We start from the raw sequence: 26,280 nt of genomic DNA on the forward strand, positions 1-26,280 counted from the left end.
AAAACTGACCCTTGTGGGACCCCATATTTTAATGCTAATAATTATTAATGCATGGAAACAAGATAATATGTTGTAACCGTGAGATACTATGTTGTGGCCAAGGGATACTATGTACTTGCCATGACATAATATCTCGTTCCCACACCTTCGTAAATTATGGTCACAACTTACTATCTCGTGGTCATAACATATTATCTCATTCTCACACATTAGTATCTTGTTCCCATGTTTTAGTAAGTCGTAGCCAAAACATAGTGTCTCATTCCCACGATTTAGTAATTCCTGGTCATAACATACTATCTCCTGGTCATAACATAGTATCTCATGGCTAATCCCAAGACTATGTTGTGTCCACGAATTATGGGAACGGGATACTTACTATGTTGTGGCCACAAGATACTTTATCACAAGATTACGTTAATATTTGCTAATAAATTTAATTGATCCATAGTTACATCAAACAATATCAATGTTTAACATTTAACCTTTATTCATCATGTTGGGAAATTTCTTTTTTTTTATATTCAGACTGACCAAAACACATTTTAATGACATTTAATAATTTTCAAATATTCATTTGCCTTAATTTTGGAAACCGTGTTTATTTAAACACTATTAAAAGGTAACATTGATTTTATTGCATTAACAATTTACCTTTAAGGAACAGAACTTCCCCCTTTGTCCTTATTCACATAATTTAATATTATATGAATATTATATTAGTTGAGACACACAATCACGTAAATAATGGAACAAACAAACATAATTGCAAACATAAGGATTGACTTTAATATTTGGATGAAAACAATTGAACCCATGACCAAATGCTGAGTTTCCTCTCTTCAGGATAATTTTCCAGACGTTTACTGCAGCTGCCTTGTTTGTGGCTCCGTCCATCGAGGGATCGCCACGGCTGAACATCTGATCCACACCCAACGTGTCACAGGATCTACGCCGTATGCGTTTCCTGACCCAACCCTCCCATTTTATCTGGGCGTGGGACTGGCACTGCATCCAATGGCTGGGGTTTGGGTGCTGGATGCTGTGTTGTTCTCAAATTCTTTTTAAATGTGTGTTCGATCATGACTGAGAAAACCCACCCTAAATCTTCTACAGTGACACTTATTCGATACTAGGTGGCAGCATTGGATAATTAATGAGATTGTCACCTAATTGTGGCTCTGCAGCAGCCATAGGCAACAAAAGCAAAGATACAGCAGCCAGTACTCGCTTTTTGGGACTTTTCTCAATTTTAAATTTGAGTTTTAAATTTTGAGTTTTAAAACAGAAAATCCACCCCCTCTTTAAGCTATTTATTAATTTATTAATAATATAATTTATTTATTTACCCAGTTAAAGATGAAACCTGCATGGTAATTTTGAGAAAAAAACACACACACACACACACACACACCTATTAGCAATAACGTTCACAGGGCCTAGGTTTTGGGTTCCCCTTGTGCCTCCAGGTTTCCGACTTGTTTGTCCCATGGCTGAGTGCTCTGATACCTTTCTATCGTAACCAGCATTGACCTTTCTGTGAGATCGGACCAGACGGACCCGACCTTTGGTTCCCACAGGGATAGATGACCCGTGTGTGCCCCCGATCCCGTCCCCAGTTTACTCCAAGTTATTCAATGACTGTGTGACTGTGTAACTGAATTTTTAATTCATACACATTCAAATTCCATACAAACTTAAATAATTCTTTTGATTGTGTAAAGCTGCTTTGGGACAATGCCAATTGTTAAAAGCGCTATACAAATAAAATTGAATTGAATTGAATTAGAAACGGCTCTCGAGACAGCTTTAACATTTAAATTTATTTACAGATATTTCAAAATTGAATTAACAAAGGCCCAATCCACTAGATGTTGAATCTATTAAGTCGTCTCAAGTCTCAAATCTGAGATTTCTGCGGAAGAGTGGATCCGTAACTGATCCAAATACAATTCCATTAACAAAAAGAACAACAATACTTACTTTGAAATGGCGCAGCAGCTCCTCAGTCTCTGAACGTCCCACCGTGATCCAAGATAACGGGACGCAATCGGCCTCGCAAAATCAAACCTTCATCAAGCATCAACACAAACGCTCCTGCATTGTTAACTGCAGGAAGTTCACTTAGTACACTGTTTTACTGTTTCAGGAGGACGTGTCTACAGGAGGACGTGTAGCAATCAGCAAACAGGGACCTTTTATACAGACTGGGGATCTAAAAAAAAAAAAAACTGTTATAAAAGTAATGCTTTAGCTAAACAATTATCTGACTTTCACAATAATTTGCACAGGAGCTTTTACCTTTTTTGTTTTTGTTTGTTTATAGGATTGTTTTTACCTTATTTTTCTTATTTTCTAGATGTAACTATCTGTGGACTGCTGGATCTTGTGAATTGTCCCATGAGGATGAATAAAGTATCTATCTCTATCTATCTTATTGCAGATTTCTGCTCATGCTGGTCATCAGATTCTAGTTGACTTTATTTATAGATTGCGATCGGGTTTTTACGTGCGATAGGAAAAATTAGAAACTCGCCCACTCCCTGGTTTTGCTTCACAAACTCCTACGCTGGTGCGATTACAGACATTTTAGGATCTAAGAATACCATAAAGCCTGTTTGTGTTCTGGCCGTGTCGTGTGGATTCCCTTCGGGATAAAGCAGAAATATTGGCACCCAGCACAAAGGAATAAGCGAGCTGGCGGCCCTACTGTAGATGCGCGAATGGCCGGCATGATATCCATAGCAACACAAATCACATGCACAAGCTTTACTGCACTGACTGGCTCTGCAAAAAACGGGCAATAACACTGCTGCTGATAAACTGTACACGTCATTTCAGTTCATACTTCATGTTTCACTTGTACTGCTGCTGTTAAACCAGTACACCATATCTTTACCCATTTATACCCTTGAACATTGCACATTCTGTATAATATTTGAATTATATTGTAAATTTGTAAGGATGTAGATTTGTAGATTGTACATTATTTTAAAATTTTGTTTTCATTTTACATTGCTCTTGTTTTACAATTTTTTTTTTTACTGCAGTAAAATCCTACGGTGTTATCTTTCCATTTTTAGGTCATGAACAGTCTCATAAGTGTTTCATTGCATATCATATTGTATATGGTCGTGTACATGACGAATAAAATATTGACCACAAAGGAAACCGCGAGACTTGTCCAATAGGTATTACTTGAATACAAATCCAAAACGTGACTCTTTTTGGATCAATTGCAAAATGACTCGTCGTCACCTTTTTAATTTGTTTCCCCACCTACGAGAATAATAATATCCTATGAAAAATAAGGTGTAAAGCGAAGATTTTTTTTTCTTCTCCTTATTCACTGGTATACATCACAAAAATGTTTTTTTTGGACCGTGTAGCCCGCCCACACGTGTATCTGGAAAAAAAAGTTCCTATCAAACTTGTCCTCGTTTTGTTTCGTTTTGACTTTTGCCATATTCTATTAAAATGTGGTGTTTAGTGTTGAATTACCCCTTAACAGGTTTCACTCACTAATTAAGATATTTTAAAGTACTATAATTGCACACCTCAAAAGCAGAGCTTAATTTACTTGAGGAAGTGCTAGCTTAAAAGGTTTTAAGTTACTGATGAGAAGGTTGTGGGTTCAAGCCCTGGCACTAAGGACGATCAGTAAAAAGTAAAGTTTTTAAGGAAATGTTCAAGACAATAATCACGAAAGAACTTTCTAGGAAAATCCTTGCTTTAAATAAGGTTAAATAACAAAGAAACAGAAATAATAAAAACATACATGCTTTTATTACAGGCGCCGTCATGTGATCACACGAGGCATTCTATGGAGAAATAGTTAAAATATCTTTAAATAAACACACAAACCCCAGAAAAAGAAAGCATTTAAATTCGACATCATTAATTTAATAACCAAACAGAAAGTTGTACAATGAAATGAAAAGGTAGCAAAAGATAATAGCTTACAAGTATTTTTTTTTTCTTCTCCACATTAATTTTTTTACATCTCAGGACACATATCACAGCCCCTGAAGGTGATCTCCGACAGCACGGTTCATATATTAGACTTTAAATAAAGCATAAACAACAGCGAGCTGAACCACGGTCAGCAAATAATCTTATAGAAGAATAAAAATATAAAAGCAGTATCTCTGTAACATTAAGTTACTTCCTGAATATCTTTACATCACAGTTGTATTCGGCCACAGAGCAGGTAGAATCTCAAACGTACAAAGAAAATCCATCAGGAGAAATCCACATCCGGGTCCACGTGTTCATTTCGACAGATACAGCAGTTCAATGTGTGTTTAGGATTGCATTTAGAGATTTTATTTACAGCTAAAGAGCATTCCATTAAAGCCAGGAAAACTTTCACAAAAAAATGTTTGTTTAAAAATCCATCAAAGTCTATGAAAAAAAGGAATGTGGAGCAAATAAAGTGTACCTTTATCTGAATTTTAAGAATGAGTACAAATCTGAATTTGATTTGTAAACCAAAAAACAAACAAACTAACAAATAAACAAACAAAAAACCCCCATCAACCACAAAAGTATGGATAAAATGCCACTAAAATGCAGGAACGATACCATTCCGCATAAACAGCATGCAATTATTTCTGCAACTTATTTTTTCATTGCAAACAGTAGTCATTTTTTTTTCTCATTTTTGTGGCATGGAAACCCACGCGTCTCATTTTGTAGTCTCTCCTGATCGCACACTCCGACTTAAACACTGTCCTAAACTTATAAACAACGACATACACCAGAGAGGCACAGGTTGTAAAGTATACTCCCTGTATACTCAAACTTGAATAAATTAAACACAAACAAAATAAAAAAAAAAAAACAGGCACTGGATTTCCTGCTGAAAAAGTCCTCGAACTTTGAGGAAGGTGCAACAGAAACGTCTACAGCGCTCATAAATTCATAAATACGCTCATACTGCTTTTATGTACAGTTCAGTGCAAAATGCAATCGTCTGGAGCCTCTCTTCCTCCACGGACTCTTAAAGCGATTCGAGTACCTGTCTACTTGTATTCTAGTAAACGACAGCCAGACGGCCGGCTTAAACTTGATTGCCGCCTTTAAAGGGAACACACGCCGAGGCCGGTGGAGCTTTTAGCTATATGCAGATGTATAACTAGCAGTACACCAGGGCTTATTCTTATTAAATTAAAGTTAGATTATGAATCTATAACACGACAGAGCAAAGTGCTACGGCACACTCATGAGCACAGAGACTGAGAAGAACATCTGTGGATTTTTCAGGCTTGTGCAATCCGTATGTGATATGAATTTGCCATTTAATCCAGCCAATTAAATTGAATAAATTTAATTGAAGAATATTACATTTTATTATCAGACCTGATGTTATGTATTACCACTCATCAAGAGATAGATTGATGCGACAACTGATATCAGACTCAGAACTGTTCTGCTCAAGTGTTCGAAAAGCCCTGCCCACTTCCTCCATCTCATACACGTCACGTTAAACGGAGAATATTTTGAGTTTGCTAATATGAACTATTAAAAAAAAGCCTTACTGGAACTGGATTAGTTTATCAGAAAGATATTAATGTCTTTTAGATAAAAAGCTCACGTCCGAACACCAATGGCCATGTGATCAAGTCTCAAACCAGTTGGATTTTCTACAAACCTGGATGTTCATGTCACGCAGTCACATGATCACGCCTGGCTCAAAACAGTAAAAGAGTTACTGCCGTACAGAAGATCTGCGTCCCTTATTTCACTTTAGGACAAACCAAATTTGAAAAAAATATATATATTTATATCAAAACGCTTCAATTTAGTGATGTAGTCAAAGATCAAAAGTTTCTTTAGATGTGATGCGAGAGGTTTGGTGAAAAACTGGACGTCTGTAATTTCCTCAAAAGAGCTTGGACAAAAAAAAACAAAAAAAAACAAAAACAAAAAAAAAAAAAAACATGGGCAATTAGCATAGGGATAAAATCACAAAGGAGCTGTAAAATAGGAAAGTATCCCAAAACCCATGTAAATATAATCCTGTCCAACTAGGGCTTTATAGGACTATATTACAAAAGTATACAGAGGTACCTCGGCATATGAACGTCCCGCCTTGCAAATTTTGGCCTTTAGAACTGAAATTTTGCTGTTCAAAACTTGGACGAAAGGAAAAAGTCAAGCAAAGCGAGTTTACATATTTTTTTTGTTGCATTTTGTGTGAGCTTTAGTAAAGCGATAGCACCACGGGTAACAAAAATGATAGCAAGAAAAAAAGGGAGACGCTTTTAGCTTGATTTTTAAACCAGCCAGTGCCAAGAGGAATCATAAATTAAGGTTAAGTGATGTTTAATGACTATTTATTTCTTATATTGACTTTTTTTATACAAAAGGTATGATTATAGTGTTGGAAATCGGTAACATTGATAATATTTTTGGGTGGCTGGAACGGATTATTTTCTATGAGAAAATGCATTTTGCAATACGAAATTCCACCTTAAGAACTCGCCTCTGGCAAGAATTTAATTCCATTTGCCGAGGTACCGCTGTATAACAATGATCACATCACTGGAGTATATTTAGGATATAAGGGGTGTCATTAAAAAAAATTTAAATAAAAAGTAAATTTGTGAATAAAAATAACGCATAGAATCAAACACTTTGTAAACAACATGTAAATGTGATGTTTATACGTACAAACATGCAAGAAGCAGACAACTATAGTTTTATGATAAACTGTACATACACCCAAAATTACTGTTACCAAAGCTACTATTTGGTTCCTTCTTTGCATATTGAAATAAACCCGTATTTAAGCCTGCGTTCAAAACCGAATGTCTGATTTTCACAGAGGCACACAGGACTGCTGGTCAATCTGAGGATGGATTGTCCCAGAGGATCTTCAAATCCCTCTTTCTAGTGTTAACAAAATTATAATTCGATTTAAAATATAAATCAGAGTAAAACAGAGGCATGACCTGGTCAACCTGGGCCTCGTGATCTGTTGAGAACAATCCTCTCTTTCCATTCCTAGGTGTCATTTCTATCCATCTTTCCATCATTAAGAGCAACAACACGTCTAGGAATAGAATTATAGGATTAAAGATGCTTGAGGAAAGTCAACAAAGCATTAGAGATGGTTTAACAGCTAATCGTCACATGTTCACGTGACACATAATGGTGATGTTCATTTCATTACAAAACTGTGGATGCCTATTTACTTCTTGCATGTCTGTATATAATACACCGATCAGCCATAACATTAACACACTATCATTGATTATTAATTATATATTAGTAAACTGGTGACCGGATCATGGGCACCAAAGGCTCACGCATACCCGCGGGACCAAAAGCCTGTCCAGTCACCTGGAAAAATGAATGCAGCACAAAAAAAATTAAAAGAAATAATAAAAAAATAAAATCAGTGCTGGCCATGATAGAAAGGCACCAGGACACTCTGTCACACCCAAGGGCCAGTGGAAAAAGAGTCACAACCATCCAAACCCAATCCAATCTAGCACCATACACCAAACAAGTCCGATCCGCAGACACCCCATGCCACCGGACAACCCACAGCACACACGGGATCCCAGAAGCCGTGCAGAGCCACGTCCTTAAGGGGAACCTACACAATTCTGGGTTAAATATTTTGCGTTGTAATGTTATGGCTGATTGAATCACTTCACCTAGCTGAGTGTTCGTTCCTCCTCTTCTTTAAATCGTTTATGGGCAAATTTCAAGTGGGAAATCCTGATCAGGGAAAATCGGATATCGCACAAGCCTACCACAGAATGTACATTTTATTTAATCCTAAACTGCTGTTCTTGTCTTTAGTGCTTTTAGCTAATAACAGGCTCAGTTCATGAGGACAAGCCTTGACTTGAGGAGAAGACTCTCTCTCTCTCTCTCTCTATATGTCTGTAGTCTGATGATTGTGGTAAATCTTTCCCCAGACTTCTTGGATCTTCTTACACCACTTGTCCGCATTGCCGTTAGGGTCCATTAGGTAATACGTCCTGTGTGGCTACACGGGGAAAGAATCAGAGGTCAGAACCTTCCACATGTGAAGCGCAGTATCTACACCCGTTATTTCACTTTGTGTTATGAATGCAGAAGGCGAATCGTTTTACCGTGTGCACAAAGAAAGTCTTGAAGTTCTTGGCTTCCGGTCGCAGTTCAGGAGACCACGGGATCTCTCCTTTCAGGACTTTATTCACTGGATCGACGTAGTAGAGATGTGGCCCCTCCGTCAGCAGGAGCTGCCTTCGACGAGCAAACAAGCCCTGTGTGGTGTGAGAGAGAGAGAGGATTTAATGCAGCTCCAAATCCCTGACTACAGGGGGCGCTGTGAGGCTGAAACTGTATTTCACACTCTTATCACTGGAGATATTTCTATTACAGATAAAAATATCTCACCTTTCTTTTGTCGACTGGTCCCATTTTTAGTATTAAATTGTTTTCAACAAACTGGTGCCTTCAAACGGAAAGAAACAAAGAAAGAGAAAAGACTGGTTAAGGACACACAGTCCATAAGCTGAGCTTCAGTTTGATGAATCTGACAATGTATAACTGATGTCAACCGTAAGATACAAACACAGGAGGAGTTTTTACTCTCACCTGAGCAAAAGATATAAATAAAGCTTACTGAAGAAAGAAAGGCAACGCTGATTAACACCAGTGTGTACTGAACGCAGCGAGGTCATGCTTAATGTCATGTTTATATCATCTGGTGTAAAACCTGGAATTTATCAATATGTTGTTTTGTTCTTTTATAACTGCACGGGGTTAGTATGGTTATTAAAAATGTCACATTAATCGCAGAGTAACACGTTTAAACACAAAAGTAACTGTAAAAGAAATTAATTCAGAAGCAACAAGTGTGATTTAAAAAACTAAACGTTTAACACATTTAAATTGGTATATTCGTATTTTTATATTATAATGTATTTTTTAAGTACCCTGAACAAATGAAACAATTTCGTACGTACAATACGAAAAAAGTAAACAGTTTAACAATGCTAAAAGCACAAGCTAAAAAAGGTAAGAAATAATAATCATAAACAAATGTATTTCCATCAGCACTATTAATTATTTTTAACTTTTTTTCTTCTTCTTTTTTTTTAACAAAATATATCAATATTGTGGACAACTGAGAGGTAAAATAATTGAAATCTAAAATTGTGCGTTAAAATCCTCTGATTTAAATTTTTCTCAAACCCTCTCATTACACACACTCAAAATAGAGTTTTTCTGAACCATCAAGCCGTACTGAGCTCTGACAAAATTCCTGATGATCCCCCTAGGAACCCCTCAAGTTCTCGAGATCGTGCCGCGAAAGCCAGTGAGTCAAACTTCCCAAACGTAACCTTCACTTCAGATGTAGCATGCTACGTAATTCAACCAGTTTTCTGAAAACTGACGATGGGTGCGACCTACCAGGGGTTCCTGTTGGTCTGCTTCTGCAGCAGCAGCCGTTTCTCCTCACTAGAGAACTGCAAGTCCAGCTCGAAGGAGTTGTTATCCAGGTCATGGATATACTGCTCGATGTTGCTGGTGGATCTCTGGGGCAGCAACGTGGTCGACACCGAGAGAGCCTGCGAGGAACTGGAGTGAACCACCTCCATGCTGCTGAACTGGCTCAGGAGGTCATCGTACTGCGCGACAAGGAAACGCACACAGATCATAAACATGAAGTCAAAGTTACATCACCACAAGGATCACTGTAGGGTGTGTGTATGATTTCCAGAAGTCTAAATAATCGTAATAATAATAAACTTCAGAGTTAGAGTAAAAACATTTGGTTTGGTCACATCAACTATTAGGTTTATCATTTAAAAAAAAGAAAGCACACACTGGGAAAATCAGGAACACCAAAAAGTTTAGTACATTTTCTAATGAAAATACATTTGTTTAACAAAATATATCAATATTGTGGACAACTGAAAGCTTCTTCAGGAAAAAAAAAATAATTCTACGGGAAAAAATTAAAATCTAAAATTGAGAGTGTTAAAATCCTAATAAGTCCAAAATTAGAAAAAAATAAAAAATACAAATAATTTATACAAAAGTGGTTTAGGACAACTTTCTCTCACACAAAATAAATAAAATCTTTACACGTGCACTCACACACACGTGCTCACAGTGTTATAGTAAACAGTACACGCACGCTCGGATGTCGACTATACGAGTCCTGCATGTGCACTGAGACAGAGCATAGGACACGATTACAAACAATTCCGCAGCGCGAAAGAGAGAAAAACCATTGGCTCGGTTGTGATCATGTGACGCACGCCGTCAAAACAAGAAGCGCATGCGTGCTGCGTGATACTCGGTACTCGTATATCAAGACTCACTATTTTATAAAGTCAAATTTTTTTTTAAACTTGCAGAACGCTTGCAAAATGGATTACTTACAATCTGAGGTTCCACTCTATAAATAGATTATCCACTTTTACTTCCTTTAAAAAGAAGAAGGAGAAGACCGCATACCACAGCTGCTGCGATTTTTACACAGATCCTACATCACTTGGATGTGAACACCCACTATCCCCACATGTCGTGACGTTTTCACAGAGTACAGGACTGAATTCCAAATGACGTCCTCTTCTATACACTGACGGGTGACAAGTTTAAGGGAAAACTGACATGGTGGTCATGTGTTCATGTTACCGGCCTAAAGCGACTGGAATCCGAGCTAATTCTTTTATTTCTTAGTTCTTATGTTTGCAGTCGTAGATCGGATACGTATCTAAAACGCGGTCATGTGACCTGAGAACGGTCAAATCGGAATCGGAGAGACGTTTTTGCCTCTGCACCTGTGTAGAGCTGCTCAGCTTCAGACTGAGCTAGAGTACGTATCCAGATATTAACTATATGTAAAGTCACGACTTGATCGTTTTTCAAATGCTCATTTAATTTCCACAAGTCGACATTTTTATATATGATGAGTTTACTGACAGCTTTAAAAATAAATTTTCAGCACTATGTCTTCTTATCCAACCTTTTGATCAGTGGTGTTCTTTTGTTTTTTGTTTTTTTTGTGGTTCAGAATTGTGTGTACCACGACACCGAATCAAACCAAACTGAATTTATGGCTAAAGGTCGAGTAACACTGCTTATGATGGTTTACTTTGCAGAATACATCGGACCGCTCGATGTTTAAACTAGAAAAAAAGATGATTAAAAGATGAGAGAAGAAGATAAGTTACCACATTAGTTACTCAGAAATAGCACTCAGAAACTTAAAAGTCATAGTTTGTGTAATAGTTTTATACTTAGAGAGAAAAGTTAATCTGGGTCACCCTGTTTCTCAAACACTGCGGCATAAAGGACAAATACAGCGCTGTTTAATAATTTAATGTAAGTAAAAAAATAGCAGTTTTTATGTTTTAATAGATTATGATAAAAAGCAAGTTAATATCACACTAGCCTTTGATTTCTATAGACGCAAATTAAACAAAAAATGAACAGATTTATTAGTAAAGTGTTTATATGACTGACAGTTTGGTTAACTTTTTACTTGCACTCCTAAGCGTGCGTGAATTTATAAGGACCGCACAATTAAAATAAAATAATAATAAAAATTCGATTGTAATTTAAACTGCGATATTTAACTATTAAATATACCATTTATTACTCAAAATCATTTATATAGATGGAAGGCAAATAATGACACCAGAAGTAGTTGCATGAAGGAAGCTTATATTTCTGGTCTAATGTTTATTAGTTTCTGAAATCCCTCTTTCACAACACAGCCGTCGCTAAGTATCACGTGACAGCGTCTGTGGTTTTCTTGTGTTATTGATGTTTTCTCATTCTGCATGATGCCTGCAAGTGCATCATATTTATTAATTATTAGTATAAGTCCCACTACTATCATCATCATCATCTCCTCACAGACTTGTAATTTTTCTTTTTCCCACTTCTGTACAAGAGAAATAACTAGTCCAGAAAATCCCCCAGGCTTAACATTCCCCAAAGACATACAATTAGTCCCGTACCCTTTGTCGTAGACCCATGAAAGAGGTGTCAAATCATGCAGCTTATTCAGGAATGGGGTGCTATAACTTTTCTAAGGGGTGGGGAGGTTAATTGCTGCCCCCAAAAATTAACTGCCCCAAAAAAATCCCATAGACTCAACATTAAGACCAACTTTGACGGATTCCGCGCAGGGCAAGAATCAAATTTATCACCTTTGAAGAGGCTTGCAAGTTGTGTCAGAAGACACCCCGCAAGAGGGTTTACGTTGTACCCCTGGGCAGCAAGAGGTGCTTAAATTCGCCCCATTGATATATAATGGTAAAAGTACTCCTCATTGAAACAGGAAGTGCTCTAGGAACTTTGAAACTGAACCACTGTCGTCATAGAGACATAAGGGCGGGCTTATTTCGCCCCAGCAAGCACCACTCATATATTCTTCAGAAAATGTACCTTTTTAGTTTTATATCAATATACAAAAAGCACCAGATTAACCTTTCCTGGGCACCACACACACACAGAACTAGTTTAAAACAAACAATGCAGCGATGAATAAGGTGTTTGATTGGACAGTTTTAGGACTTTAGAGACTCTGAGACTTCTTTCTTTTTTTTTTTAATTAGATAATTTCAAATGGTTTAAATGGTGATTGCGAATGCGATGCGATTAATTGTGCAGCACTAATATATGTGTGTGTATATATATATATATATATATATATATAAGCCTAATTAACAAAAACCTTAATTTTGCACGGATTGCTGCAATATACTGTTCAGTCTAGACTGCGACTTTGCATCGATAGATTTGCAGCGCCATTATCCAGAGTGACTTACAGAACAGAAAAACATCTGCATAATAGTAAACTATAACAGGGACCCGATGAGGAAAATGGTTGTCGTGAAAACAGTAATTTATATTATTAATGTTAAATAAAGAAAGTTATCAAACACTATAAAATTAAGACAAAAGCATAAAAACAAACTCTTCATCCGATGCAAGATACAGAGCTCACTTATTATAATTAACATTATATATTATTAAACATCTTTTTTGGTGTAGACATCATCTCAAAATAACTTCCTTTTCCTATTTTACATTTCAAGCTTTTTTCTCCCTTATCGTTCATTTCAAGCTTCCAGCTGCATCAGGAATGTGATTTCTGCATGCATGCAAGTATACACTCTCTTTAAGTACAACCTGTAAGTTTGTTTAGGCTTCCACAAACATTTACGCACAACTTCAATGAAATATTTAAGAAATAAGAGCTAAATGCCGTAATGGAATCACTGTATCATCACACCAGGGGATTAAAAGATGCTCACATTGCCATAGAACTCCTCCTCATCCTCGGCCATGGCCGGCAGGTACGCGTTGAGTTTTGGAGGAGTCTGCAGGTGCAGGTTTTCCCAGGAGATGCTCTCAAAAAACACATGGGCTCTCAGGGGATTGTAGCCTCCCATCTCCTCACAACCTAGACGCTTGGAGGGCTCCGAAACCTGAAAACGCATAACGACACCAAATCAAAGACTGAATATTAAAGCTTTTGATCAAGAACACGAACGCATCCGACGCTATACATGGACGTTTAAAAAAAATAAATAGCAATAACGTTAAAGCAAACTCACTAATAGCCTCTCCACCAGATCCTTAGCTTTGGGGAAGAATTTCTCTGGAAAGTCATACTCCAGTTTTATTATCTTCTGGAATATCAAGTATTCATTCCTAATTAAAGACAAGACAGAACAACAACACACTTAGTGTGAGCTGTTCAAAAACAGACAAACAAACAAAAATTAAAACCGTGACTCCAGTCAGAACAGAAATCAGTAGGTAGATTTAAAAAAAAGATATTTTTAAAGCACTTTAATGAGCTGGAACAAGCCATGACAGTCTGAGTGATAAAGTTTGTACGAGCATCTAAAATAATTTGTAAATCTAACCAGGAGGCAAACGGACCATGTGACAGAGCGGTTGGGGCTTTTCATTGAGCGTGTAGACTCTCTAGACAAACAAGTCATAAACACCAAAGCCATTACTTCCTGTTATTTCACACCATGCTTTTTTTTGTTTTGTTTTTATTAAAAAAAAAAAAAACTAACTAAAAACTATTACAACAAAGGTCCTTTCTGTACACTGCAGTCAGCACGCAGAGTCTAGTACAGTTTATCACGTCCTTGGTAAATCTTTGGAAATCACAACCTTCAATCACTAAAGATCTTATGTGTTCTGTCAATAATAAATACTGTACACATTTCATTCAATATTTAAGAAGGTCAAAAAAGAACTCTGTCCATGGATATAAATTTTTTTCTTCTTATAGAAAAGGTAGACTCTGAATGCAAAAAAAAAAAGTTTAAGATAGCATTGTTATGAATAAGAAAAAAGTAGAAAGAGGTGTTGGTTAGGACTTACGCAGCTCTGAAGGGGGGCAGTCCAGCCACCAGTTGGTAAACTATACAGCCTAGAGCCCAGAGGTCAGAACTAAAAGCATATAAACAAAGTGTTAACCCTCTTCAGGTTCTTAAGGAATTTTATTATTATTATAACAAAAAGGTTTTTGGGTTCCACATGATGTAAGATACATAAAATTTTTGGAGAGTGTTATGGTACGATACAAATACAACTCAGAAATAGTCACAAGTTTTTGTGTTCATGACTTGAAATAGTGCTGAAGGTTAATTTCTGCAAATTTCTGCAAAAAGCTCGAAAATCATGTGATGTGCATCTTTTAAACCGCCGTCCCAAATAAACTATACTTCGATTTAAAAAAAAAAAAAAAGGCATTCTGCGCTGCTTTACGTTTCTTCTGTTACAGTTTGCTTGAATCGCTTTCTTTTCAGCTCAGTCTCAGCCATGTTTCATCCTCAAATACAATAATAAACCCTAGTCACTAACTGTGGCTTTTGGAAACAAAACGAACAAGGTTGAAAAGACGACAAATAAGAATTTTTACTAAATAAATATTTTAATTACTCAGGAAAAAAATATTTGCAGTTTCTTTATATCCATGGGGCAATAATAATAATAATAATAAAAAAAAAATCTATATATATCATTTTAAAAGATCTCAGTATAGGCCTCTTCCAAACGGTTGAGATGTCACTACATGGTAAAAATCTTGAGATATTTTACAAAAACCAGAAAAATAAAATAAAAAATTTTTGCAACAGCACAAATCTTATTATTATTATTATTTTTTTCCTTTAAGCTCAATGTATTTCTAATGGTATGCTACAAAGCAACTTAAAAGATAAACTATATAAAGATATGTAATGTATAAACTATACTATTAACTATTAAGTAAATATATAAAGACGTAGCATTATCTAGATATTTTTAGCATAGCGTACCTCAACCAAATGGTAGAGATGGATTTAGGTTCTTTTTCAATAACACAAAGTGACTGGAAATGTGCTCTACCAAAAAGTTGAGCAGGTCGTTACACAGTTAAAATAATCTAGTACGGATATAAAAGTAAAAATATAATATACACGTTCAAACGGCCAAACGGAGTCAAGTCCCTTTCAGATTCATGCTTAGTACCTTTTACATGCTGATTTTTCAGTCAGCAGTTCTGGAGAAACATATTGCGCGGTCCCGACAAATGAGTTCGCTCTGGCTGTGAAGGATAAAACACAAACACACACACACACAAACACACACCCCTCGTGAGTCACTAACCACATGCATGAGAAACCCACTAGAGAGAGAAAGAAAAGCAGGCATTACAATAAATGAGTTCAAAACAAAACCGCCCTTTTTTTTTTTTTTGATGAAAGCTGGAATACCCCAAATCCCATATTTACACTTATTCGTCTCAGAGAGAGAGAGAGAGAGAGAGAGGGAGAGAGAGGGAGAGAGAGGGGCGGGCGATACAGTAATGTATCTATACATAACACAAGGCAGAGTGCTGACCTAGAGAAAGGTTAGGGCAAGTTCTAACCACAACAGAGTGGCGTAAACACATGCAAGGGAAGAAAACGAGAAAGGGGTTACTTTGAGTGCTATCTGAAGAAAACTGCTTTGCCGTCCCAAAATCTGTTATTTGAATGTGCATCTGTTCGTTGAGCAAAATGTTCTCTGGTTTCAGGTCCCTTAAAGAAAGAAAGAAAGAAACAAACAAACAAGCACAACGTCTAAGATTTACTCGTGGAAAAAAAAAATTAAACATCACATATACAGCACACATGTACAGTATATATATTCAAAAGTTTGGGGTCACTTCAAACTCGTTCCTAATTTGTATTTCTTTCTACATTGTAAAGGAATGCTGAAGGCGTCCAAAAAATGCATTAATCTCCTTTAAACAGTTAATGGTGAGATGTTTCTGCTACTTTTGCTCTGTAAAGACTTCATAACGCCTCTAATCTGAGGTGCTGTTAATTGGTCATTTGTCAGGCTGATAACTCTAAATGAACTTCTCGTCTGCGGCAGAGGTAGGTTTTGGTCTCGCCCTCCTGGGACGGCCTTCATGAGAGCCAGTTTCATTATGGTGCTTGACGGATTTTGCAAATGCACATAAAATCGCAAGGCGAGGAGTTACCTGTGAATAATTCCTATGGAATGGAGATACTCGAGAGCGCAGACTATCTCTGCAGCGTAAAAGCGTGTGCAGGTCTCGTCGAAGGAGCCTATTTTGCGGATGTAGCGGAGCAGCTCGCCGTTCTTTGCGTAACTAAGTCCGAAATCTGGCGGTCATTAAGTTCAGGAAATTTAAAATAGGATGAGATTAAGATTAGTTCCGGGAACAATGAAAGTGGTTAAACATTTCCCCAACACCAATGTTTAAAATAATAATAATAATCATTAAAAAAAAAAAAGGATACATAATTTTTCAGCATCCTGAAAGGTGAAGTAGAGCTTTACAAAAAAGGGATGATCGATGTTTGACATGATGTCCCTCTCCCTTTTTACATAGTGTGTTTTGTTTTCCTTCCTGATGTGAAGCTTCTCCAGAATCTTGACTGAAGAAAAAAACAAAACAAACCAGATAACAGAAAACATGCTTCGGTTTAAGCATGAAAAAAAACTAAAATGATTGCAGAAGCAAACGTGTCACAGATGGTGTGTGAAAGTAGAGCACATGAAGCAGGCATTACTTGCATATTCCTTTCCTGTAGACTGCTCTTTTGCAAGAACCACCTATAATAATAAGAAGAAAAACAAAAGTAAATAAAAATAAATAAATAAAAAGCAAGCATGCAGCAGGATATTTGCTAATAATATCTTGGTGCATTTCCATTTCTAGCTGAAACGCAGAGTTGGGACTCGACTCACGGTTGAGAAAGAGCCTTCTCCAAGGATTCTCCCAAACTTGAAGTCCTCGGGTTTCTTCTTGAGCTGCTGTGGAGGGTGCGTCTGAGAAACAGGTGCCTCCATACCGTTGACCTCCTCGAGCTTCTTCATCTAACCGCTTAGATATCATGGAGAGACAAGCTCGGGGGTGCGTCGAGGTCTGGACGAGGGCAGCATCACGCTGGGAGACGGAGACAGACAGAGAGAGACGGAGCAAAGAAGAGAGAGCCGTCTCACTTACAAACAGGAACTTTACAATCAGTCCTGAACAGTGAAGCAGCAGCTTATGAACGCACAGGGGCTGGGTTTGTGTGTGTGTGTGTGTGTGTGTGTGTGTTTGTGTGGTTACAGGTGTTACACTCTTCTGCAAGGAGCAAGGAGAGACGAGCTGATCAAACAAACACTTTTCCATATTTCTGCTCACTTTTATACAACTTATTTGTTTACTAAGACCCGGGAACAGACCTGCAGTCATTCAGAGAATGGAAAAAGAGGAAAAAAGGAACAAGCCGTGTGTGTGTGTTTTTTTTGCACAGCATGTGCTACAATAAATTATAAAAATTAAAGAGACACAAAGCAAAATTTTCTTCATCAATCCGATTTCTGATTTTTAATAAAGTAATTTTTTTTAAGTCTGACCTGCTGAATACAGACGAAGCAATTTCTCTACGTTAACGTTGTGTTTATATTCACCAAATCCTCACACACACACAAATATTGCTATCAAAAGTTTATTCTTTAAATATCATGAAGAGTTTTTAATCATTAAAATAAGAGAGTGATGACAACAAAGCCTACTCGATTTGACTTGATCGACTAGTCCTCATTTGTTTGTTAGTATAGCAAAACAACTCTCTCTCTCACACACACACACACACACACACACACAAACGCACGGTTCTGTTATTGGTGTGACATGCTGGTACTTTCCAGACACCTGCCACAGAAAGCACCACTTTACAACAATAACCCGCCAAACACACTTAACCACAGATATGAGAGAGAGAGGCCTGTGCCCCCTTCTTTGCCTGCAACTCCCAACCAAAACACACACACACACACAAACACACACACACCCACAGCTTCTCACTGAACAGCGGGAGCTGAGTGGATTCAACTTCAATTTAATGATTTATTTATTTTATTTTATTTTTGTTTATTCGATTCACTATCAGGACTCTGAAAGTACAGAATGACTTTGACGAGCTCGAAATGATTCGAAGAAAAAGTACAGATGGTAAGATATGTTCACTTCAGCTGATAACGATTACTCATGCACAATAACATCGAGAACGCGGTGGGAGTTGTTTCTAAATCAGGTTGACTTTTATGTTATGTGAAAAAGGAGCGTAAACAATCCGACTAGCGTAGCACAAAATAAAAACCCCACAGAAATAAAATAATGATAACAATAAAAAAAAAAAAAACAGGCAAGTCGCTTGTCTACGCACCGCCGTTCGCGCTACTACGGGCGTACAGAAATGTAAATTGGTATTAGGCAAAGTTAAGAGGTGAGGAAGTGGCTTCAACCAAGCAGAAACATGTGGCAATGTCGTGTCCACAAACTGCTGCAATACACACACTCTGTAAAAAAAAAGAAAAAGAAAAAAAAAATCACCCAAACAAAAAAGAAAAAAAATAAGACCCTAAAATATTTGTCCTGTAAATAACTTTCCAGATTTAAAAAAAAAATCTAAAACCAATGAAAAGCAAAGCAACAAACAGGACTAAAACATAACCATTGATTTAAAGCTTAAAGTTGTCGGATGTGAGCGTTAAGTTAAAATGTAAAGAAAACCGAGATTAAGTCTGTGGTGAAGGGCGGGGTCAAGCAAAGTGAAGTGTGAAGGGCCTGAGAGTGAGCTAGGTGAGAAAAGAACGTTCACACACACACCTGAGAAAAATATGAGTAATTTGTGTGTGTCAGTGAAAGCGTGCTGTGCTGCTGTAAGCTGAAAAAAGGGGACAGCACAACAGTGTGTGTGTGTGCGCGTTCCGATTGGCCCGAAGTACCCTGCGAAGTACACTACACGGGGTGTTCAGTTAAGTGTTAAGTGTGATTTCAAGCCACAGGGAGCGAAAAACAGTCTAAGGAACGACTGAACAACGGGTCTAAAATCGATAATCATTGAACCCCCCACGCGCAACCAAACAATACACACTACATCCGTTAAGACTGTTTGTTCCAATAATTTTGCTCGCTTAAATACAGCAGCACCTGGGCATATGAGCACCCCGTCCCAACCTTGTGAATTTTCACCTTAGAAACTAAAATTTCGCAAGAAATTTACCTCAGCACGCAAAGTATTTTCTGTATACGCTGGCGTGCGCTCGGTGGCCGTTCAAACCTTGTTTGTAAGTAAATAATTTCCAGTTAGGTTTTTAAAGCATCCGGTGCCGAGAGGAAACACAATTTTAAAAAATCGTAAATTAAGTGAAATATTAATTAATTTATAAATCTTTTCTAAATGTTTTGATTCTTTTTATATTCAAAATTATGACTACAGAGTTGGAAATCGGTGATATTGGTAATATTTTTGGGCGGCTGGAACAGATTATGTCGGATTCTGATCTCAAAAACCATCGTCTTCAGCACAGCAAAAACAAAACAACTGCCTGCGCTGTTTCAGAAGAAGCTGTATGAGTACACTCACATGATCAGTAACGCTCTCTTTTACAACAGTTGAGTCACTGAAATATAAATGAATGTCAAGATGGCAAGATTCCATGTAGCTAGCAGCAAGATTCCAGTGCGATACACTCTCAGTACACACACACTCTCTCTCCTTGAAGCTGCCACGTTAGGACGGGACTCGCGGGTTAGGTTTGAGAACTGAAACAAAGCTCTGAGTTTTATGTTGCACTCGGGACGGCAAAGTTGGAGATGAGAATTAAATAATTTCTGATCTTCCCGAGTTATCCTCATCACAAGACGTCCAAGTGTAGAGTCAGTCTGTTTTAGATTTTACAGGTGAATACTCCTATGTTGATTATGTGATAAAACTCATACCTCTATATACAGCGTAACTCATTTGAAGGTAAGATGTTTATGTCTGCGTGATGTGACGGGAAAAAACCTGACGAGGTTGTAATATGAGCCACAGGAAGCTTTAAAAGAATCACGAACAACAACAACAACAGAAAGCACAGATTACTTTTTTAGTTTTATTCAGATGTTAGACTTAACCGAAAAATCTGTATATTTCACTTTGGTCATCACATGGTGAAGTTGTTTGGTTTTATATTAATACTTTCACTACATATTTGAGATTCTCCCTTTTATTCTAACACAGATGTTTAATTTTCTTACACTGGGACGGACAGAAAAACAAGTACAAGTGAATATAATTTGCCAGTTTCTCCCATTAAAACCAGTTGAATCAATGTGTTATAGAAGTCAGTTAGGAAGCGTGTAAAAAGTGTATGACCTGGACAACTATGTAAGATTCGACAAAGATTAAAAGTTATCTTATTTACATTATATCTAAAACAATGATGTGCTGAAATACTGCATGAATGGAATATTTGTTGTCGTTTGTATAGCGTATGCATCTTAATAAAGATTATCGATGATGTTTGATTACATGTTAAACTGAGTAATAACTGTAGGGCTGCTAATAATCAAATTACGAATTGCACAGTTATTTAATAGCTCTTATTAAGCTTTAAAAGCTTTATTAGTTGTTAAATTTAGCTTGAGATTGTTTTGTGCATGTGGCAACTAACATTTTTTTTATTATTATATGTTAATGTTATTAATAAAATAGTTATGTCATTAAAAAAAGTCTTTTAACAACCTTTCTAAAAAAAACAAGAAAAGAAAAGTAGGAATAAACAAAAACTGTTTTTTTTATTTATTAAGTAATTTGTATAAGTAACTGTTAGCTGCAAAACAACAATGCTTGGGCCCAAGCACCTGCACTATCGCCACCCGGGAGCACAAGGAAGACAGATGCATCTAAAGAAGAAATATCAATACTCTTATCACATAATACACAAGTATATAATTATATATAACAAAAATCCCTTCGCAATTTAAAAAAAAAATCTTGGCCCCGGTTTGGTGGTGATCACATAACGAAAGGTGTCCAGCTTAAAAAGATCCGAATGTGGACCAGGGACTAGCCGTTTAGACGTCCCAATATTAGCACATTCCAACCTGGGTGCTGATGTTTATGAAGGACACTCTTAAAAGGACACACTATGATGTCACACAATGAGTTATAGATTAAGTATGTGGCGTTTAAGGGGCGTGGTCAAGTGACAGGGGGGCGTGGTCAAGCATGAATGGCCTGCACACCTCCACACCAGAGACATACTGCACATAAAATCAAGATCAATTAGTCTTAACAATTACAGCAAGCTGCTTTTGAGCTTTTTGAAAGCTGTTTTTTTCTTTAAAAATAAATAATTAAATAAATAACATTATGAGTTACACTATAGCAGACGCTATTCTTACTAGATTCTGTAACCACAATACAGCGGTACCTTGACGTACAAATTAGGTGTATATTAAGGTGAAATTTCGTATTGCAAAACACATTTTTCCCTAGGAAATATTATACATGCAGATAATCTACTCCAGACACCCAAAAATATTGCCAATGTTACAATTTCCAACACTACAATCATATCTTTGCATATAAAAACTATCAAACATTTAGAAAAGACATGTAAAGACATCGTAAATTCTACACACAGTTTTTAGTAATTCAAAGCTGATAACTATGAATTTAATCAATGTCTTCAACCAGAAAGAAGTTTCGTAAAGTATTACATCCAACAGTCCTCATTTAAGAATGGTACAAGAACACAGTGGAACCTTGTACTGCGAGCATAATTCGTTCAGGAAGCGTGCTTGTATATCAAAACACTCGTATATCAAAACATTTCCCCTCATAAGAAATAATGAAAACTCCAACAACCCAAAAATATTCATATAAAAATAATTAACACAAAATATAAAACAAACAAAAATAAATTAACCCCCACTCAACCTTTGTAAAAAGAACTGGTTTTAGAGAGACAATTTGGGAGAAAATGTCTCGTCCCCATATGAGGACATTTGGGTCTGATTCCTCTTGGCACCAGTTGCCTTAAAAACTAAACTGAAAGCGTCTATCTCTTTTTTTTCTCGGTAAGGTGTTTCATAACTTCTCACTAACCATGTTGCTATGTTTTCACTAAATGATTCCACAAGAAAACACACTTGCTAGTAAACTCGCTTCACTTGGCTTTCCACAGATCCAAACGCAGTTCTGAGCGCCCCCCGGAAGTGCATGGACTTAGACGGCATTTAGCTCGGTGTGTCGCTCGTATGTTTTTAGTTCTTCAGGTGAAAATCTGTGGGTCGGGGCTGTTCATATGCTGGGGTACCGCTGTATTCCTAACCAATTTTTTTCCAAACGCGCAACACCAGCAGGCCAGAGAGAAGCTAACAAAAGTTGCAAAAGCATTATTTTTCACTTAATTAACTAGAGATAACCGAGAGCTCCTCCTGCGTACACGCCCCTGTGCTTAAACCATTACCTGCAAACAGAGTGTGCGGTCAACTCACTGCCACTCCTCACGCTGCTCCTGTGAGTCAGCAGGTATATTATTACCTCACAGTATGATATAAAACGTGATGACGATGCCATCTCTGTTACATTCGATGACACTGCAGTCAGTCGGACGGTGAGAGACGTCCCCACTACGGCAGCGGGCCAAACTGAACTTTAATATAAGTGACATTTAGTAAGGCAGAGGTAGTTCCAATACTGCTTCTGGGTGACACACAAGACTTGTATCTTTGCATCTAATCAGAACATGATGCTGATCCTAACAGAGATTTGCCTACATTATATGTGGTAAATAATTACTTATCAAAAGTAGGGATGCACCGAAATGAAAATTCTGGGCCGAAAACGAAACCGAAATTTTTGGATGCACTTGGCCGAAAACCGATACCGAAACCGAAAATGGCTTCATTAAAAAACATGTTTAAAATATTTTCTTTTTGTTTGTATTAAAAAAAACTACAAATTAATTAAAATTATTGCAACTTTGCTGTCTTCATCTGAAACTTTGAAGTGCTTGCAAACCGCCGACATACTCCGTGTTTGATGCTTAATGACAGCGCGAACGAGACGGGAGGATGGGAGAGGCGTGGCGACAATTTCGGCTTTTATTTTCGGCGCTTTCTTACGTTTCGGCCGAAACCGATAATGCTATTTCGGCCGAAAATTTTCAGCGGCCGAAATTTCGGTGCATCCCTAATCAAAAGGCTTAATTTTTTTTTATCATCTTATTATTTCGGCTGCTCTTGTTAGGAGACGCCACAGTGGACCATTTGTCTCCATCAAACTGTTTAAACACATCTACCTCATCACTCTAACCTCCTCCTCCCTAGCAACATCCATAGACCTCCTCTTAGGCCTTTCTTCTCCTCCTCCTCCATCCCAAACATTCACAATATAGTTATAATTAAATACTCAACTTAATTTACTAAAGTAACTCAATTTAACAAGTTACTTGTTAAGTTCAAGAAAAAAAAAACACAATGGATCCTGTAACGCGGGACTGGGACTAACCATAAAGCTGTTCAAAAAGCATGTGCACAGCTTCAGTAATCAGCAGTGAAAAAAAATAACAGAGCTGTTCATTTAATTTCAGCTTACACTCTTCAGTTTGTACATGACTGTTTCATCATTACCAATTCGAATACAAAAACAAAATGCAGTTCTTAAAAATATTGTCTGTGATGCACAAACATCATTCCATGCATATGTACTGCTCTCCACCCATCTCAGAGCTGTCTGGACTGTTTGTTTAACCTTCAACAAACCAGGAATTCCCCAAATTCACCAGACTTACATTAGAATGATGAATAAGGACAGAATGCAATATTATAGAGTTACATAAAATGAAAAAATCCCCTTATTGTGATCCTTCACCCTCTCTTATGTTCACACAGAAAACAAACACAAAAATACAGAGAGTCTATAAAACTTTTACCATGACAACAATTTTATATAAAAGAAAGGTTTGTGTGTACATTCGTCAGAAGTCCATCTTTTGGTGATATCCAATATAGGCTGGACAAAATTTGATGAATCGTTTGCAGCACTTAGACATCTGCCTGAAGTTTAACCTGCACCATACGTTAAATCAATATGGTGAGTAAAAGCGATGTTGATGAACATCTGATAAACAGTTGTGTCGGCTTTAATAATTCACTTTACAATAATCAACTAATGCGCCACTGTCTCAATACAAACACCTGTACCAATAAAAATTAATTAGAAAAGATAAACTGAATTTTTATTTTTACTGGGATTAGTTCATATTTTCACTTTGACTGAAATGACAGCGCTGAATTGGTATAAGTGAATTTTAACACGCTGGAGTCGTTTTAAGACAAAACTTCATCTTTATCCGATCTACTTTTTCCATTTCTCATCTGTGATTTACTCTCTGATTACCGAACAGGGAGTGTATTTGTCTGACCACCAAAGAAGGACAACTTAGTGTAAACAAGGCGTAAGATACTCAACCTTACAGAATGTGATTTTTTGTATTAATAAGTTAGACAGACAGTTCTGCTGTACAAACAGACAGACATGTACGTGGGCTTCAACCTGGAATAATAATAATAATAATAATAATAATAATGATATTACTGATTACATTAAAGATCAGCAGATCATTTTTAGATTTAACTTTTTAATTATTTAATTATTTCTGCAAACATTTTAACCGTCAATGACCGGTAATTGCACTAGTACTATATATATATATATATATATATATATATATATAAAAATGCACCCTGCACTGTGTTTGTGTATAGGTTTAAACTTATGACTATTTGTTTAAACTTTATAAAGTTTGCAGAAATAGTCATAAGGTTAAAGCTAAAAATGAGCTGATTACATACATAATAAGGATTAAACACACACACTACTGAACCTTTAATGAGATGACCTGATGTGTTTACACTGGAGACAAACAGGTGACGTCACTTCGCGCGCGCTTTGTTTACAAACACCGAATCCTTTGATGAAGCCGCTCTGTGAACATTATTAGAATAGAATGTTCATCCTCTTACAACAGTTATAAAATACAGAACTATTTTACCTTCCCGTATAAACTATACAACATTAAAAAAAAACGCCTCCAGGGTTTAACACGATTCTAAACAAACATTGATGGCCGTGCGTGAGTGAACTGCGCATGCGCAGAAACCAATGGAACTTACGGTAACCCTGAACTCCATTAAGAAACGCGTTTTTTTCTGGATTATTCTGGAATACCAACCCCCGGTTTACCTCAGACGTGCCTCAGCGGTGTCGTCTTAACACTTCACCACCGGAAACGTGTTTAAAGCGACGAAAAACACAACCAAAACACCCCAGCGCCACTCCCCGTGGAGCCGGGTTGAAACAGCTCACACGTTAACAGTTCTCTCACACACACACACTCTCTCACACACACAGTGTACTCACTATCTCCCCACGCGTGTCTCCTCCACGCTCGCTCTCTCAGCGCGTGTTAGTAATGTTTATAGAGAGAGCGCGCGCGCGCTGCGTCGCCTCTCCCAAGCCCCGCCCCCAGGCTTCCGTCTCTGACGTCACGCACGCGCCGTCCACCCAAACCGCGTTAGATCCATAGACTCCCCGCAGACAACCCAGGGTCTGGCTCTTAGAATTAAAATAGAGGTGCAAGATAAAATTCTGCTCCGTTTCAGTTTTAGGAGTTAATTATTATTTCTTTTTAAACCGGTGATATAACTAAAACTTCCTGCTAAATGTCATCAATACTGTGAGCTCTAGTGGCATCTGGTGGTCAAAAGCATGAAGTGCAGCTCCCAGATTTAAGAGGCTACTGTATACTGTATACTGAGTACAGAGGATAAGAGCAGTGACGACTTCCACATCTTCCCTTAGTCAGGCTTGTCCTTCACCACACCCATAAACCCTCTTCTGGGCCTTCCTCTTCTCTTCCTGCCCTGTAGCTCCGTCTCTTAACAATCTCCTCACAATA

At 37.3% G+C, this 26,280-nt stretch overlaps 1 protein-coding gene across 1 annotated transcript; it reads right to left on the reverse strand.

The window, feature by feature from the left end:
- Positions 1-3,764: 3,764 nt before the first annotated feature.
- On the reverse strand, positions 3,765-25,833 carry pdpk1a (3-phosphoinositide dependent protein kinase 1a). Its single transcript, XM_053492478.1, has 14 exons — positions 25,743-25,833; positions 17,239-17,437; positions 17,061-17,103; positions 16,788-16,925; positions 16,505-16,649; positions 15,958-16,055; positions 15,505-15,580; positions 14,374-14,442; positions 13,587-13,683; positions 13,284-13,457; positions 9,418-9,635; positions 8,398-8,455; positions 8,112-8,264; positions 3,765-8,005 (listed from the first exon to the last, which is right to left on the reverse strand). The coding sequence occupies exons 2-14, from the start codon at positions 17,365-17,367 to the stop codon at positions 7,892-7,894; spliced, it is 1,512 nt and encodes a 503-aa protein (XP_053348453.1). The 5' UTR covers positions 17,368-17,437; positions 25,743-25,833; the 3' UTR covers positions 3,765-7,891.
- Positions 25,834-26,280: the final 447 nt, after the last annotated feature.

This window comes from Clarias gariepinus, chromosome 3, assembly GCF_024256425.1.
Source record: "Clarias gariepinus isolate MV-2021 ecotype Netherlands chromosome 3, CGAR_prim_01v2, whole genome shotgun sequence".
Classification (NCBI taxonomy): Eukaryota; Metazoa; Chordata; class Actinopteri; order Siluriformes; family Clariidae; genus Clarias; species Clarias gariepinus.

What these genes read in the sequence shown, in the direction of transcription:
- pdpk1a (XM_053492478.1), bottom strand. Translation starts at nt 17,367, where the DNA reads ATGAAGAAGCTCGAGGAGGTCAACGGTATGGAGGCACCTGTTTCTCAG. An exon ending in CAGACCAACAGGAACCCCTG is followed by an intron (nt 8,456 to 9,417) that starts GTAGGTCGCACC and finishes TTCCGTTTGAAG; the next exon opens with GCACCAGTTTGTTGAAAACA. An exon ending in GACCAGTCGACAAAAGAAAG is followed by an intron (nt 8,265 to 8,397) that starts GTGAGATATTTT and finishes CACACCACACAG; the next exon opens with GGCTTGTTTGCTCGTCGAAG.